Raw genomic sequence first — 17173 nt, 5'->3', positions numbered from 1 at the left:
AGAAGCATCAGACACAAGGTTTTCACAATCACACAGTCACATTGCGAAAGCTATATCATTATACAATCATCTTCAAGAAACATGGCTACTGGAACACAGCTTTACACTTTCAGGCAGTTCCCGCCAGCCTCTCTGTTACGCCTTAACTAAAAAGGTGATATCTATTTAATGCATAAGAATAACCTCCAGGATAACCTTTCGACTCTCTTTGGAATCTCTCAGCCATTGATGTTAGACCTTTTTTAGTGTTATATTTTTGTGTAGGAATAGTTAACACCCTGAAAGCTAGCATATTCCTTGTTGCATGGTGTAAAATTGCATTAAAAGTCCTACAGTTTATGACTTGGCTTTAAACTCTGAACTCAGGTATGTAAGTTGTTAACCTATTTGTTGTAAATACATTTGATCAAGCAGCATGTTAATTTGATTGAAAAACTTTATAACCTTTACCTTCAGGCTTAATTAGTTTGTATTACAGGTTTGTGAATTTAAGGTACATAGGAACCCAGACATGGGGGAACTAAGAAAGAGGAATGTTCCCATGATCTAAAGAGAGCTGAGCTGTAGATGGTGGTGCTATGCTTGCCAGCTCTTGATTTACCAGGAATATTTTTGCCTGCTATCATGTCATCCCCTCTACCCAGCAGTCTGGCTTGAATATTAAGTGATAGTCCATGCATTTTTAGGGATTTGTGTTCTCAAGGCAGCTTCCCTCTTTACCCCTCTTTTCTTTTAATTGAGGTATAATTTACATACAGGCCATAAGTGTATAGCTTAATTGGTATTGACAAATGCATCTATCCCTTGACTCTATGCTCTTATCCAGAAGATACTCTCGTCATCCCAGAAAATTCCCTTGTGCCTCTTCTCAGTTAATCCCTTCCCTCCAAAAAGAATCTTATCACCATTAGGTTAGTTTTGCTTGTTTTAGACCTTCATATACTTGGAATCATATCGTATAACCATATAATATGTGTACTTTTTTGTGTCTGGCTTTTATGCTTTTCAGATTTCTCCATGTTGTGGAGAAACATTGTGTTTCTTTTTATTACTGAGTAATGTCCCATTTTATGACGTCCTCCTTTTCCCCCCCCTAAATGAAGAGTTGGAAATAGTGGTGCTTGTGATTATAAAACTAGCCTAGACTCATATTGCAAATGCAAGTGATGAGAAAAAAAAAGCATGAAGAAGAAAATAAAAGTCTCCCTCTACCCAGAGCCCTTCCCAGTACAAGTTTGTGACTATCCTTTTGGACATCTTGCTCTGTGTGTGTGTGTAACTCATGTATAAATGGGATCATATGATGTATACTGTTTATGATCTGGTGTTGTATATGTGGATCTACACTGGCCCTCTTGGCAGTGTGATCCTCTTCCCCCCTGTGTTAATTTGCAAGCTGCTAGAATGTGATATACCAGAACTGGAACGGCTTTTAGAAAGGGAGAGTTAATAAGTTACAAGTTCACAGAACTAAGCCTATAAAATTATCCAAACTAAGATACCAACAAGAGGTTACCTTCATTCAAGAAAGGCTGATGGGTCAGGAACACCTCTGTTAGCTTGATAGTCATGTGGCTGACATGTGCTGGTCCTTTGCTCCTGAGCTCTGTTTCCTTCAACCTCTATTCCTATGGGGTTTCCTCACTTTGCATCTCCAGGGCTGGCTTTCATCTCTTAGTTTCCCTTGACGCTTTCCAGGTTTTGGCTGCTTAAGATTTCATGGTGATGTCTGCTGGGCTCCAAGCATCTCCAGACATCAGTGTCTCTGTTCTCTGAAGCAACTGCTCTCTCTGTTGGCTCTGAGGCTCCTGCATTTCTGACTCTCTCTCCAAAATGTTTCCTCTCTTAAAGAATTCCAGTAAAATAATAAAGACTCACCTGGAATGGGTGGAGTCACCTCTCCATCTAATCAAAGGTCATGCCTGCAATTGCATGTGCCATATCTCTGAGGAGATACTCATCAAATTTCTGATCTACAGTGCTGAATTAGGATTAAAAGAAATGGCTGCTCCCACAAGAATCAGGATTTAATCCTAAATCAGGATTAAACCATGGCTTTTCTGGGGTACATAATACTTCCAAACCAGCACATTCCCAGATTCACTGGGATGCATGTCTGCAGGCGTACAAACTGGACCAGTGTTATTTTAAAGAATACTGTGATGGACATGTTGCATGGTCTGCCCTTGTGCACTTGAATGTCATCTCCTTCAGGTGAATTCCTAAAAGAGTAACTGCTAGGGCAAAGAGAAAACATGTAAAAATGTAAGTATATGAGGTATGACCCAGATGAGGAGATCCAGCTGGTCCTGGTATTTCCATCATAATTTTCTGGCACTGTGGTCCATCATTTCACCATCCTGGTGGAGGCAGCAGCCTAAGCACACGCTGTCCTGAGCTGTTCTCTGACCCCACCCTTTAGTTTCCCATTCAGCAGATCTCTTCATGTGGTCTTTCCAGAACCGTGACCTGGGGACTAGCTGAAAGTTTCTTTGTCAGCAGTTGAAGGGATTTTATTTGCTATTTAATGAAAAGTTAATTGTAAATCAGTGGTGTCTGAAATAGTAGACAAAGGAAAAAAATTACAGGGCTACTCAGCAAATTTCTTTTTGCCCATTTGGTGGTCATGGTTATGCAAATAAAATGTCATTGCTACTAGTGCAATTAAGTAAACAATTGCATGCTTTTGTGGATTGTTCAGGTAACTATTTTTTAGTGGCTCTAATTTTCATCCCACATTCTTGTTTTAGTTTTTGCTTTAAGGCCAATTTTGGTCCTCCTCCCTTGCCCCATATGTTTGAGCTCTCACCCATTTATCAAGAATGCAAAAAGAACAGTAGACTCGCGAACATTAAACAGGAAGGGATGTTGAAGTTCCCCCTTTTCAACTCTGATCACACATTTTACAGAACAGAAATGTGGGCCCAGAGAGGTTGGGACTTTTCTGAAAATTACCCAGCTGGATTATTTAGATATTTAAAAAATTAGTGGTGATATTTCATATATGTATTTTTTTTGCTTTATTCATAGCGATCACTTAATGAAGTTGATCCTGGTGATTGGCAGAAATTTGTGAAAACTGGACTCAAGTAAGTTGTTTTATTTCAATAAAAGTATAAATGTTGTTAATGCGAAGCCAGTTCAGTAGCTATTGGCCTACCAATAAAGCAGGTGTGGTGGAGCAGGTGCAGTCCAGCTTTAGAGACTGAAGATGTGATACACATTATCAGAGAAGTTAAATGACTTGGCTGTTGACAGGCAGTATACTTCTGACATCAACAACCTTCAAAAAAACAAAGGAATAGTTTTAAAACATGTAAATGTGTAGAGAATAACATAGCAGCACCCAGATTTACTAAATGCTAATAGTTTTTTATATTTGTCCGAATCTCTTCCTCCTTTGCTGAAGGTGATTACTTTTCCAAGGATGAGCTTTGTCATTCCCCTGAGGGTGAGGATATGTTGATTTTGCATCTGTATGTCTCTAAACAATAAGTAATGTTCTTTAATATGTTTAATGTTTTACACAGATATCTCATTCTTTATATGTATGTTATCTTTTTTCATTTATATGTTTATGTATTGGAACTATAGATCTGTGTCATTTTTCCAGCTGTAGTATATTCCATCATAGGATTGTGTCACAGTTTAGGTAATCAGTCCCCATAATTCGTGGACTTCCTCACCTCTCTCCTTCCCCCCCCTTCAACAGTTTTCCATTAACCACATCTCTCAGTGCAAATATGAAGAGTTTTGGGGGATGGGAAGACTTTCTGTTAGTTTACTAGATGTTCAAATTGCTTTCCAAAGTCATTGAGCTAATTTGTACTTACAGCAGTGTGCAAGAATTCCATTTACCCTCATCTTCACAAGCACCTGATGTGATCAGACTGTCGTTTTTGCCAATTAGATAGTCAATAAACTGTATTTCATTGTGGCTGTATATCTCCCAGGTTATTTATGAAGCTGAAACATGGAAAAATATAGAAGGGGAGAGAAAAAAGGGAAGATGACTCATAGGTTACTAGCAGCTATAGATTATCATTATGGAGTATTGCCATTTCTTTTGGCCTTTGGTTAATTTGTTTTTCTAGAAATGCCTACGACATGCGAAATGATTCTTAACATTACTCGCATGTGACTAAAAAGCTTATTTTTTTGAGCGCATGATGCTTTCATTGCCTTAATGGGTTTTGAGGGAATTTAAGGCATAGAAAACACACTCCTGAACCATGTAATTGGAAGGTCTGCAACTGGAAAGAGGAAGGAGGGAGGAGAGAGGCAGTCATATGAGAGATGCACTGGGGGCCCTGAGTATCGTCTTTATCCAGACTCAGCTGTTTTGCAGCCTCTTGGCATTTCAGCTAAATAGCGAAATGTTTGTATCATCAAGAAAGTAAATGCACTGCACCTCTCCTTTGTTGCTAGGAGCACTCCCTGTGATGGGCAGAGGGGTAGGTCTGTGATGCAGCAAATGATACAATCTAGATGATGAGTATATATGTAGTCATTCAAATTCTCAACTTTGTGGCATGTTTGAGAATTTTTTTAATGAAATGTTGAAAAACATTTTTAATTGTTTCCTTTTAAATGAAATTCTCCTTTAGTGAAGCTCCTTTTTCTTCTTGCCTCTAGGTTTCGGTATCAGGACCACACATTTTTAAAGACCCTCCATGCTGCCATTCAGCTCCTGTATTGCCAGGATAGCTCCCTGTGCATGAAGCTTGTCCCACTGCCAGTGCTGCACATGATGCTCACCCAGCACTCACTGTTTCTGCCAACTCTGCTGAAGTCCGAAGAGGAGGAGAATCCAGACAGTCAAGTAAAAGGTGACCCCCACCCACCATTACAGACAGAGATTTTACTTCCTGGTCTCATCAAACTGGTTGTGTACCAGTGCTCATCTCTTACATGTTTTCAGAGCTAAGAAACCATTATTAAGGCAGTAGGAAAATATTTTGTTTCTGTCAAATCCAAGCCCAAGAAATGTTTCCTTTCATTTTGGTTCAAACAATAAGTGCATCTCTGCTTCCCAGGCCTTTTCTGGCTTGCAGAAGTTATGGTTGAGGTCTTATTGTCATATCATGAGTGAGTATTAAAAGAAAATGTGGATGTCTGACTGAGAGAAAGGGCTCAGTCGCATGAAACTTCTCAATGCAAGATTGAAATGTTTAACAAGGGAAAAAGTTAGACTTCTCTATTGACAGTTCATTGCTGGAGAACACTTAAAAGTCCAAGTTTGGTCTCCATCCTAATCCAGTAAGAATTGCCTGAGTGCCCACGAGTATCTGTAGGCCACAGGAAATGTCTGAGAGGATGTTCGGTTAGGTTCTGCCCTGCCAGGGCCATGGTCTGCTTTGAGACAAAATTAACGCCTAAAACCCATAGAAACCACCATGAAGTCAGTCCGTAATTAACTGCTAAATTGAAGATGACCATTTATGCAATGGTGTATATGGTGCTGGGAAAAATAAAAAAAAAAAACCCTTCTATTCAGGCAAGAAGAGAAATATTAGAGCTTTGGTAATATAATCATTAAGGGAAATTCTTAGATTTAAAAATCTTTGGCGGAGTTAACATTTTTGAGATTTAAAATTGGGGCGAGAGCTGATAATCAGTCCCTGTCAGAAATCTAGGAGGAGATTGATGATAAAGGCAGGTTTATTTATTGTTTGGCAGTGGTGAAGTGATGTTCTAAGAGTGATATTATTCAGTGAAGGATATTGCAGAACATTTAAATTTTTCCCACTGCACTTCCCTCTGCTCTGCTGGGCATTTCAATGCTGATTTCTTCTAGAAGCGCTGGTGGACATAATGTCAACGGTGGTAGAGATGTGCCCCTCGGTCTGTGAGAGCAACCACTTTGCAGTGTTTCTTGGGGCATACGGTGCCTCTCTCAGCATCCTAGGTGAGTGTGTGAGGCCCAGACAGTGTGACCTGGAGTGTGTGAGGCCCAGGTGGTGTGACCTGGAGCGTGTGAGGACCAGGTGGTATGACCAGGAATGTGTGAGGCACAGGCGGTGTGACCTGGAGTGTGTGAGGATAGGGTGGTGTGGCCCAGAGCGTGTGAGGACAGGGCAGTGTGACCTGGAGCCCGTGAGGCCCGGGCAGTGTGAGCTGGAGTCTGTGAGGACAGGACAGTGTGACCCGGAGCGTGTGAGGACTGGGCAGTGTGACCCGGAGTTGTGAAGCCCAGGCGGTGTGAGCTGGAGTCTGTGAGGACCTACAGTGTGTGAACCAGGTGTTGTATCCCAGGGCCCTAAGTAAGGGGTTCAGCTTTCTGAATAGACCTCATTTGACTCCTAGACCAGAAGATTTTACTTCTCCTCCGGGCGTATGAGAAGAACCACCTCAGCCTTGTCAACTTCAGGTGAGTGTTGGCCTGGATGTGGGGCCCTAAGGGCTTTGAGGCCACACACCCCAGTTTCATGCTCACAGCTGCACCGCCAGCTCAGCATTTGAGCTTTCCTCTCATTCCTTTTTTACTTTTTTTGAAGAAGAGAGATAGGTAGAACCCCCGCTCTGCTCACCTAACAGCTCTGGTCTAGGCAGCTGAGGAAAAGCTTGACCTAGCACCATCAAAGGATGGTCTTTGTGGGCAGGTGGCTGCCTACCAATCTACCTCCAGAATTAACTCCTGGCTCAGGTGCCTTGTTTTCATTTTGTTTTTTCTGAAAACCTTTGTCTTCATGCGTTCCTTTAGATGGGATTGCATAGAAGATGGGGATATCGAGGGAGTAGAGTGAAAAGTGCTAACTGGACATTAATCCTGTTCTCTCCCCTTCTCGGTGTGTATGTGCATGTGTGTGTCTGTTAGTCTGTCTCTTTCTGTCTGTCTCTCTCTGTAGCTCTTGTCTGCCTGCTTCTCTCTCCTTCTGTTCTTTCTCCCATTCCTCTCTATCTCTGTCAGTCTCTTTCTATCTTAATGTTGTTCCCCTTTTCTCCTTCTCTTTCTGTCTGTCTTTCCTTTGGGTTTTCAGGGGCTGCTTGCCAATCTCTTTGGCAGCTCATCTTTGGGCCTGAGGGCCTGGAATTGATGGCTTTCACTGTGGCCCCTGCCCCAACTCAGGTTTCCTGTCTCTACAAGTGCAGGGGTTAACTTGGTCACATGTGTAGTTCATAAAAGACATCTTGGGGCACTTCTCTTTGCTGCCCTAAGTTTTTATTTTAATCCCTTTCTTTTGGGACCAGCTCCCTAAAACCAGTCCAGTGTGTACATGAAGAAGGGTTTGTGTTCAGATAAGGAATGAGCTAATGGGGTCAATAAAAATAGTTGATGAGATCTCTGCAGGAAAAAGAAAAACATTTCTTAAAAAAAAATACTTTTTTTTTTTTTTAAAAAATAGAAGCTCATTAGCCCAGAATTCTCCTTATTCCCTCCCAAAAAGAGACAAAACAACAGAAATAAAAATATTTTCTATCCTTTTAGGGTGTTCGGGCCTTGGCTAAATGTTCTCTTTTTCTTCCCCTTATGATCTGACCTTATCTCTTACTCTTTTGGAGTTGGTGGTTCTTCATTTGTGCCCTTTCTGAGGTTGAACAGTCTTTGTGTACATGAGGGAGAAATGAGAGCAAGTTGGAAGCCAATTTTTTAACCTTATTTTAAAATAATTTCAAACTTACAGTGCAAAACCCATACAGAGAACTCCAAAATACCTCCCACCCAGATACCCAGATCCACCAGCTTTTAATGTTTTTCCATACCTGCTGAATCATTCTACCTGTCCATCTGTATCTTCCTATTTATTTATCAGTTTGCTAAATGTTTGAGAGTAGGCTCTGCATCATATTCCTTGAACACTTAATACTTCTGTTTACATTTCCTAGGGACAGCGATATTCACTTTATGTAACCACTGAAGTAGTTACCAAGTTCAAGAAATTCAACGTTGAATTATACAGTCTGTGCTCCCGAAGCAGTTGTTATCACAGTGAAGAAAGAGCTCTTCTAACTACCCCATTTCTGTATTAAAATGCCCTTTAACTCAGAGATTAAAGAAAGTCAAATGAGGTTGCCCTGGGAATAAACTTTAGTTAGAAAAGGAGTAGGGTTTCAGCTCCCAAGAGAAAGGGTATGAATGAAGAATGCAGGGCTCACTGGGCTCTCTGATACGGCACTCAGCATCCTTTCCTCCAACTCAAAATAAAAGTCACAGCCACATTCTCAGATTACGGAACAGGTATGAGTTAGGGAGCGACGTTGGGGGCCTCCATCTTCTTGCAGTAAATGGTTGCCATTACAAGGGGGATATCCAGTGGGGTTATATCCACTGCCTCACCTGCCTGCCTGCCAGAAACCAGGACTAACGGAAAACCTTCTTACAAAGGGATTTTCTACTTTTTAAACTTTTCTGTTATTTTCATAGAAACGAGTGTATTTAGAAGAATTCCATTTAGAAAACTATAATACCTACATATAAAGGTATTGTGCTCTGCCCTATTGAGACTAACAAAGAGGAAGAGACTTAATCTTACCCTCTGTTGAGGGTGCAAGCCTCCTGAGTTGAATTCTTTTTTAAATTGCCTCCTGATTCACACCACTTGGTTACATTGTTACATTGGAAGAGCCCAAACCAGCAGTTTGGCTGCTACATTATTCTGAAGACTGAGTGGATTAATACATAAAAGGCTTTGAGTAGTGCCTGGTCCAGGGTACACTCGGTAGGATTAGCTCCCTCCATCATCATCAACACTGTCACCACTACCCACCTCACTGGCTGGTATGGGGATTGTGGATACAGTATGTGGCATGCTATGAATAGTACCTGGCCTGTAGTAAATGCTAACTATCACTGTTATCATCATTTTGATTGCTTCCTTTCCTGGAGGGGCCCTGAGGCCAGTCTGCTCTCCCTTCTGCTCCAGGGTGCTGCTGTGGGGCCCGGCAGCTGTAGAGCATCATAAGACGTGCCAGAGCCTGGGCAAGTCATTATGGCGGCAGCCGAGTGTTGGGGACATCCTTCGCCTGCTGGATCGGGACCGCATGCTGAAGACCATCCTCCATTTCCCCCAGAACCGGAGGCTGCTGCTACCTGAGGTGCAAGATGCACTCACCACCCCCCTTGCTGGCCGATGGCAGAGCAGTCAGGGAGCATGCATGGTGGTGGGACAGAAGTGTCTGCCCCCTTCCTCTCTGAGAGTCCCATTTGAGCCCTCAGCTTGATCACACTGTAAAATACAAGCACTGCTTTTCTTTTTTTTTTTTTTTTTTTTTTAATTTCTTTTTTTTTTATTAATTAATAAAAGAATTAACAAAACAATTAGAAATCATTTCAATCTACATGTACAATCAGTAATTCTTAATAACATCACATAGTTGCATATTCATCATTTCTTAGTACATTTGCATCGATTTAGAAAAAGAAATAAAAAGACAACAGAATAAGAATTAAAACAATAATAGAAAGAAAAAAAAAAACAAAAAAAAACAAAAACAAAAAACCTATACCTCACATGCAGCTTCATTCAGTGTTTTAACATAATTGCATTACAATTGGGTAGTATTGTGCTGTCCATTTCTGAGTTTTTATATCCAGTCCCGTTGTACAGTCTGTATCCCTTCATCTCCAATTATCCCTTCTCTTTTTTTTTTTTTTTAATTAACGGAAAAAAAGAAATTAACCCAACATTTAGAGATCATACCATTCTACACATGCAATCATTAATTCTTAACATCATCACATAGCTGCATGATCATCATTTCTTAGTACATTTGCATTGGTTTAGAAGAACTAGCAACATAACCGAAAAAGATATAGAATGTTAATATAGAGAAAAAAATAAAAGTAATAATAGTAAAATCAAAACAACACAACACAAAACAAAAACCTATAGCTCAGATGCAGCTTCATTCAGTGTTTTAACATGATTACTTTACAATTAGGTATTATTGTGCTGTCCATTTTTGAGTTTTTGTATCTAGTCCTGTTGCACAGTCTGTATCCCTTCAGCTTCAGTTACCCATTGTCTTACCCTGTTTCTAACTCCTGCTGAACTCTGTTCCCAATGACATATTTCAAGTTTATTCTCGAATGTCCGTTCACATCAGTGGGACCATACAGTATTTGTCCTTTAGTTTTTGGCTGGATTCACTCAGCATAATATTCTCTAGGTCCATCCATGTTATTACATGGTTCATAAGTTTATCTTGTCTTAAAGCTGCATAATATTCCATCGTATGTATATACCACAGTTTGTTTAGCCACTCTTCTGTTGATGGAGATTTTGGCTGTTTCCATCTCTTTGCAATTGTAAATAATGCTGCTATAAACATTGGTGTGCAAATGTCCGTTTGTGTCTTTGCCCTTAAGTCCTTTGAGTAGATACCTAGCAATGGTATTGCTGGGTCGTATGGCAGTTCTATATTCAGCTTTTTGAGGAACCGCCAAACTGCCTTCCACAGTGGTTGCACCCTTTGACATTCCCACCAACAGTGGATAAGTGTGCCTCTTTCTCCGCATCCTCTCCAGCACTTGTCATTTTCTGTTTTGTTGATAATGGCCATTCTGGTGGGTGTGAGATGATATCTCATTGTGGTTTTGATTTGCATTTCTCTAATGGCCAGGGACATTGAGCATCTCTTCATGTGCCTCTTGGCCATCCGTATTTCCTCTTCTGAGAGGTGTCTGTTCAAGTCTTTTTCCCATTTTGTAATTGGGTTGGCTGTCTTTTTGTTGTTGAGATGAACAATCTCTTTATAAATTCTGGATACTAGACCTTTATCTGATATATCATTTCCAAATATTGTCTCCCATTGTGAAGGCTGTCTTTCTACTTTCTTGATGAAGTTCTTTGATGCACAAAAGTGTTTAATTTTGAGGAGTTCCCATTTATTTATTTCCTTCTTCAGTGCTCTTGCTTTAGGTTTAAGGTCCATAAAACCGCCTCCAGTAGTAAGATCCATAAGATATCTCCCTACATTTTCCTCTAACTGTTTTATGGTCTTAGACCTAATGTTTAGATCTTTGATCCATTTTGAGTTAACTTTTGTATAGGGTGTGAGAGATGGGTCTTCTTTCATTCTTTTGCATATGGATATCCAGTTCTCTAGGCACCATTTATTGAAGAGACTGCTCTGTCCCAGGTGAGTTGGCTTGACTGCCTTATCAAAGATCAAATGTCCATAGATGAGAGGGTCTATATCTGAGCACTCTATTCGATTCCATTGGTCGATATATCTATCTTTATGCCAATACCATGCTGTTTTGATCACTGTGGCTTCATAATATGCCTTAAAGTCAGGCAGCGCGAGACCTCCAGCTTCGTTTTTTTTCCTCAAGATGTTTTTAGCAATTCGGGGCACCCTGCCCTTCCAGATAAATTTGCTTATTGTTTTTTCTATTTCTGAAAAATAAGTTGTTGGGATTTTGATTGGTATTGCATTGAATCTGTAAATCAATTTAGGTAGGATTGACATCTTAACTATATTTAGTCTTCCAATCCATGAACACGGTATGCCCTTCCATCTATTTAGGTCTTCTGTGATTTCTTTTAGCAGTTTTTTGTAGTTTTCTTTATACAGGTTTTTTGTCTCTTTAGTTAAATTTATTCCTAGGTATTTTATTCTTTTAGTTGCAATTGTGAATGGGATTCGTTTCTTGATTTCCCCCTCAGCTTGTTCCTTACTAGTGTATAGAAATGCTACAGATTTTTGAATGTTGATCTTGTAACCTGCTACTTTGCTGTACTCATTTATTAGCTCTAGTAGTTTTGTTGTGGATTTTTCCGGGTTTTCGACGTATAGTATCATATCGTCTGCAAACAGTGATAGTTTTACTTCTTCCTTTCCAATTTTGATGCCTTGTATTTCTTTTTCTTGTCTAATTGCTCTGGCTAGAACCTCCAACACAATGTTGAATAATAGTGGTGATAGTGGACATCCTTGTCTTGTTCCTGATCTTAGGGGGAAGGTTTTCAATTTTTCCCCATTGAGGATGATATTAGCTGTGGGTTTTTCATATATTCCCTCTATCATTTTAAGGAAGTTCCCTTGTATTCCTATCTTTTGAAGTGTTTTCAACAGGAAAGGATGTTGAATCTTGTCGAATGCCTTCTCTGCATCAATTGAGATGATCATGTGATTTTTCTGCTTTGATTTGTTGATATGGTGTATTACATTAATTGATTTTCTTATGTTGAACCATCCTTGCATACCTGGGATGAATCCTACTTGGTCATGATGTATAATTCTTTTAATGTGTTGTTGGATACGATTTGCTAGAATTTTATTGAGGATTTTTGCATCTGTATTCATTAGAGAGATTGGTCTGTAGTTTTCTTTTTTTGTAATATCCTTGCCTGGTTTTGGTATGAGGGTGATGTTGGCTTCATAGAATGAATTAGGTAGTTTTCCCTCCACTTCGATTTTTTTGAAGAGTTTGAAGAGAATTGGTACTAATTCTTTCTGGAATGTTTGGTAGAATTCACATGTGAAGCCATCTGGTCCTGGACTTTTCTTTTTAGGAAGCTTTTGAATGACTAATTCAATTTCTTTACTTGTGATTGGTTTGTTGAGGTCATCTATGTCTTCTTGAGTCAAAGTTGGTTGTTCATGTCTTTCCAGGAACCCGTCCATTTCCTCTAAATTGTTGTATTTATTAGCGTAAAGTTGTTCATAGTATCCTGTTATTACCTCCTTTATTTCTGTGAGGTCAGTAGTTATGTCTCCTCTTCCATTTCTGATCTTATTTATTTGCATCCTCTCTCTTCTTCTTTTTGTCAATCTTGCTAAGGGCCCATCAATCTTATTGATTTTCTCATAGAACCAACTTCTGGCCTTATTGATTTTCTCTATTGTTTTCATGTTTTCAATTTCATTTATTTGTGCTCTAATCTTTGTTATTTCTTTCCTTTTGCTTGCTTTGGGGTTAGCTTGCTGTTCTTTCTCCAGTTCTTCCAAATGGATAGTTAATTCCTGAATTTTTGCCTTTTCTTCTTTTCTGATATAGGCATTTAGAGCAATAAATTTCCCTCTTAGCACTGCCTTTGCTGCGTCCCATAAGTTTTGATATGTTGTGTTTTCATTTTCATTCGCCTCGAGGTATTTGCTAATTTCTCTTGCAATTTCTTCTTTGACCCAGTCGTTGTTTAGGAGTGTGTTGTTGAGCCTCCACGTATTTGTGAATTTTCTGGCACTCTGCCTATTATTGATTTCCAACATCATTCCTTTATGGTCCGAGAAAGTGTTGTGTAAGATTTCAATCTTTTTAAATTTGTTAAGACTTGCTTTGTGACCCTGCATATGGTCTATCTTTGAGAATGATCCATGAGCACTTGAGAAAAAGGTGTATCCTGCTGTTGTGGGATGTAATGTCCTATAAATGTCTATTAAGTCTAGTTCATTTATAGTAATATTCAGATTCTCTATTTCTTTGTTGATCCTCTGTCTAGATGTTCTGTCCCTTGATGAGAGTGGTGAGTTGAAGTCTCCAACTATTATGGTATATGAGTCTATTTCCCTTTTCAGTGTTTGCAGTATATTCCTCACGTATTTTGGGGCATTCTGATTCGGTGCGTAAATATTTATGATTGTTATGTCTTCTTGTTTAATTGTTCCTTTTATTAGTATATAGTGTCCTTCTTTGTCTCTTTTAACTGTTTTACATTTGAAGTCTAATTTGTTGGATATTAGTATAGCCACTCCTGCTCTTTTCTGGTTGTTATTTGCATGAAATATCTTTTCCCAACCTTTCACTTTCAACCTATGTTTATCTTTGGGTCTAAGATGTGTTTCCTGTAGACAGCATATAGAAGGATCCTGTTTTTTAATCCATTCTGCCAATCTATGTCTTTTGATTGGGGAATTCAGTCCATTGACATTTAGTGTTATTACTGTTTGGATAATATTTTCCTCTAACATTTTGCCTTTTGTATTATATATATCATATCTGATTTTCCTTCTTTCTACACTCTTTTCCATATCTCTCTCTTCTGTCTTTTTGTATCTGACTCTAGTGCTTCCTTTAGTATTTCTTGCAGAGCTGGTCTCTTGGTCACAAATTCTTTCAGTGACTTTTTGTCTGAGAATGTTTTAATTTCTCCCTCATTTTTGAAGGATAATTTTGCTGGATATAGGAGTCTTGGTTGGCAGTTTTTCTCTTTTAGTATTTTAAATATATCATCCCACTGTCTTCTAGCTTCCATGGTTTCTGCTGAGAAATCTACACAAAGTCTTATTGGGTTTCCCTTGTATGTAATGGATTGTTTTTCTCTTGCTGCTTTCAAGATCTTCTCTTTCTCTTTGACCTCTGACATTCTAACTAGTAAGTGTCTTGGAGAACGCCTATTTGGGTCTAATCTCTTTGGGGTGCGCTGCACTTCTTGGATCTGTAATTTTAGGTCTTTCATAAGAGTTGGGAAATTTTCAGTGAAAATTTCTTCCATTAGTTTTTCTCCTCCTTTTCCCTTCTCTTCTCCTTCTGGGACACCCACAACATGTATATTTGTGCGGTTCATATTGTCCTTGAGTTCCCTGATACCCTGTTCAAATTTTTCCATTCTTTTCCCGATAGTTTCTGTTTCTTTTTGGAATTCAGATGTTCCATCCTCCAAATCACTAATTCTATCTTCTGTCTCTTTAAATCTATCATTGTAGCTATCCATTATTTTTTCTATGTTTGCTACTTTATCCTTCACTTCCATAAGTTCTGCGATTTGTTTTTTCAGTTTTTCTATTTCTTCTTTATGTTCAGCCCATGTCCTCTTCATGTCCTCCCTCAATTTATCGATTTCATTTTTGAAGAGGTTTTCCATTTCTGTTCGTATATTCAGGATTAGTTGTCTCAGCTCTTGTGTCTCATTTGAGCTATTGGTTTGTTCCTTTGACTGGGCCATATTCTCAATCTTTTGAGCGTGGACAGTTATCTTCTGCTGCTGGCGTCTGGGCATTTATTCAGATTTCTCTTGGTGTTGGACCCAGCAAGGTTGTAATATTTTTCTGTGAAATCTCTGGGTTCTGTTTTTCTTATCCTGCCCAGTAGGTGGCGCTCGTGGCACACGTTTGTCTGCGGGTCCCACCAGTAAAAGGTGCTGTGGGACCTTAAACTTTGGAAAACTCTCGCCGTCCTGGGGGTTCGCTAGCCGAAGCGGCTTGAGCCGGCCCTCGGTCCGAACGCAGGGAGGGTTGCTGGTCGCCGCAGCCAGGGAAAGAGCCCGTCCGAATTTCCTAGTCGGCCCTGGGCAACAAGCGTGGCGGGAGGGCGCCAGCGGCAGCGGCCCGCCCGAGAGAGTGCACGTTCCCCGGGAGTCACGGGGTCACCGTTCTCCGCGGCCTGGGGGTTTCCGATCCAATTCTCTCAGTTGGTCCGGGGGCTGCGCGTGGTGTGGGCGCCAGTCGCCTTGGTTTCAGGGGACCGCCTCTCCAATTCTCCCAGCCGGCCCGGGAAGGGGGAAGGGAGTAACTCCGGCCGCTTGCCACCCCGCCCGGTAAGGCCCGCGCGCCTCGGCGATCTCACCCGAGCTGCTTCTCTCAGCCAGCCAGCCGTTCCAGGATGGGGTACGCTGTCTTTTTTATCTCTGTTGTGGCTTTGGGCGCTTTCTGTATCGTTTCTACTCCCCTGGTAGGTGTCCTGGAGAAGAAACTAAGATCCGCGCGTCTTACTAAGCCGCCATCTTCCAGGAAGTCCCAGCACTGCTTTTCTTATTTAATTTTTTATTAGGTAAGATTCCAACCATATTTGAAGATAGAGAGACTGGACCACATATCCCTATTAGCTTTAACGGTTAGCAGCACTAACCAAACTTGTTTCATCCCCGCAAATTATTGTAAAACAAATCCCAACATCATTATCACACTTTTTTTGTGAGCCATTTTTTAAATTAATTTTTAAATTTTTTAAAAAAATATAACAACAGACTCAAACATTCTTAACTTTTGATCATTCCATTCTACATTATAATCAGTAATTCACAATATCATCACACAGTTGCATATTCATCATCATGATCATTTCTTAGAACATTTGCATCAATTCAGAAAAAGAAAGAAAAAGACAACAGAAAAAAAATCATACATACCATACCCCTTACCCCTCCCTTTCATTGATCACTAGCATTTTAATTTAAATTTATTTTAACATTTGTTCCCCCTATTATTTTTATCCCATGTTTTACTCATCTGTTGATAAGGTAGATAAAAGGAGTATCAGACACAAGGTTTTCACAATTGTACAGTCACATTGTGAAAGCTATTTCATTATACAATCATCTTCAAGAAACGTGGCTACTGGAACACAGCTCTCCATTTTCAGGTAGTTCCCTCCAGCCTCTCCATTACATCATGACTAAAAGGTGATATCTATTTAATGCATAAGAATAACCTCCGGGATAACCTCTCGACTCTGGAATCTCTCAGCCATTGACACTTTATTTTGTCTCATTTCGCTCTTCCCCCTTTTGGTCGAGAAGTTTTTCTCAGTCCCTTGATGCTGAGTCTTTGAGCCATTTTTTAATGCTCTTAAGCATTCAAAATAATTTTTTGCTCTAGAAAATAGCAGGTAAACATTTGCATGAGATTTTATTTATGAGGTTGAATAAGCACATTTCTGCTTGTTTGGGCTCTTCCAGGATGCTCAGGAACTGATCATTAAAGATGGGGGCGCAGTGGATTACAGTGACCTTTATGACCCCTGCTTTCTACTTCATCTCTTCAGTGAATTGACCCGGCCAGGTAAGCCCAGCCTTCTCTTAGGAGGACGGTCCCCTGTGTGTGGTTAATGCATAATGACGGGGACTTAACATAGGTTGGATTTCTTACCAAGCAATAGTCAGCTTAATTTTGAAAATAATTTTTGAAGGATGTTGAACTGACTTCTCACCTTTTCATTTGGTGAATTTTCAGCAGAAGTAACAGTTGATATTTTGAATATACAGTGATATTTTAAAAAATACTTAATTATAAAATCTGGGTATGTCCGTTTATTCTTGATGCTTTCCTAATTTTTAAATGACAAATATTTTCTGCATTTTTACTAGATAGTGGCCAAATATCAGAAGAAAAGAGAAATTTTATACTTGAGAATGAGTCAGAACCTGCTGAGGCTAGCCTTTTGTTGGTTTAAGAATATTTTTGGAATTGCATTTTGTGTCTGGAGCCTGAGGGTTGGCAATCTTTGTGGATGAATAGGTGGGAGGGTAGAAGGAATGAAAAGGTATGAACATATACACAAATTACTGAA

General features: G+C 39.8%; 1 protein-coding gene across 1 annotated transcript in view; it reads left to right on the top strand.

Annotated features, from left to right (window-relative positions):
* The window catches only part of LOC143648683 (nucleolar pre-ribosomal-associated protein 1-like), a 105209-nt gene that overhangs the window by 65777 nt on the left and 22259 nt on the right, over positions 1-17173 (top strand). Inside the window, exons 18-23 of the mRNA XM_077118992.1 lie at positions 3031-3089; positions 4636-4829; positions 5798-5908; positions 6307-6370; positions 8865-9036; positions 16563-16665. Coding sequence (XP_076975107.1) covers positions 3031-3089; positions 4636-4829; positions 5798-5908; positions 6307-6370; positions 8865-9036; positions 16563-16665 — 703 coding nt within the window. The remainder of the gene's footprint in view (positions 1-3030; positions 3090-4635; positions 4830-5797; positions 5909-6306; positions 6371-8864; positions 9037-16562; positions 16666-17173) is intronic.

The sequence above is a fragment of the Tamandua tetradactyla genome, chromosome 10, assembly GCF_023851605.1.
Source record: "Tamandua tetradactyla isolate mTamTet1 chromosome 10, mTamTet1.pri, whole genome shotgun sequence".
NCBI classification, from domain to species: domain Eukaryota; kingdom Metazoa; phylum Chordata; class Mammalia; order Pilosa; family Myrmecophagidae; genus Tamandua; species Tamandua tetradactyla.
The sequence above is the reverse complement of the archived record's forward strand: the minus strand, read 5'-3'. Positions and strand labels throughout refer to the sequence as shown.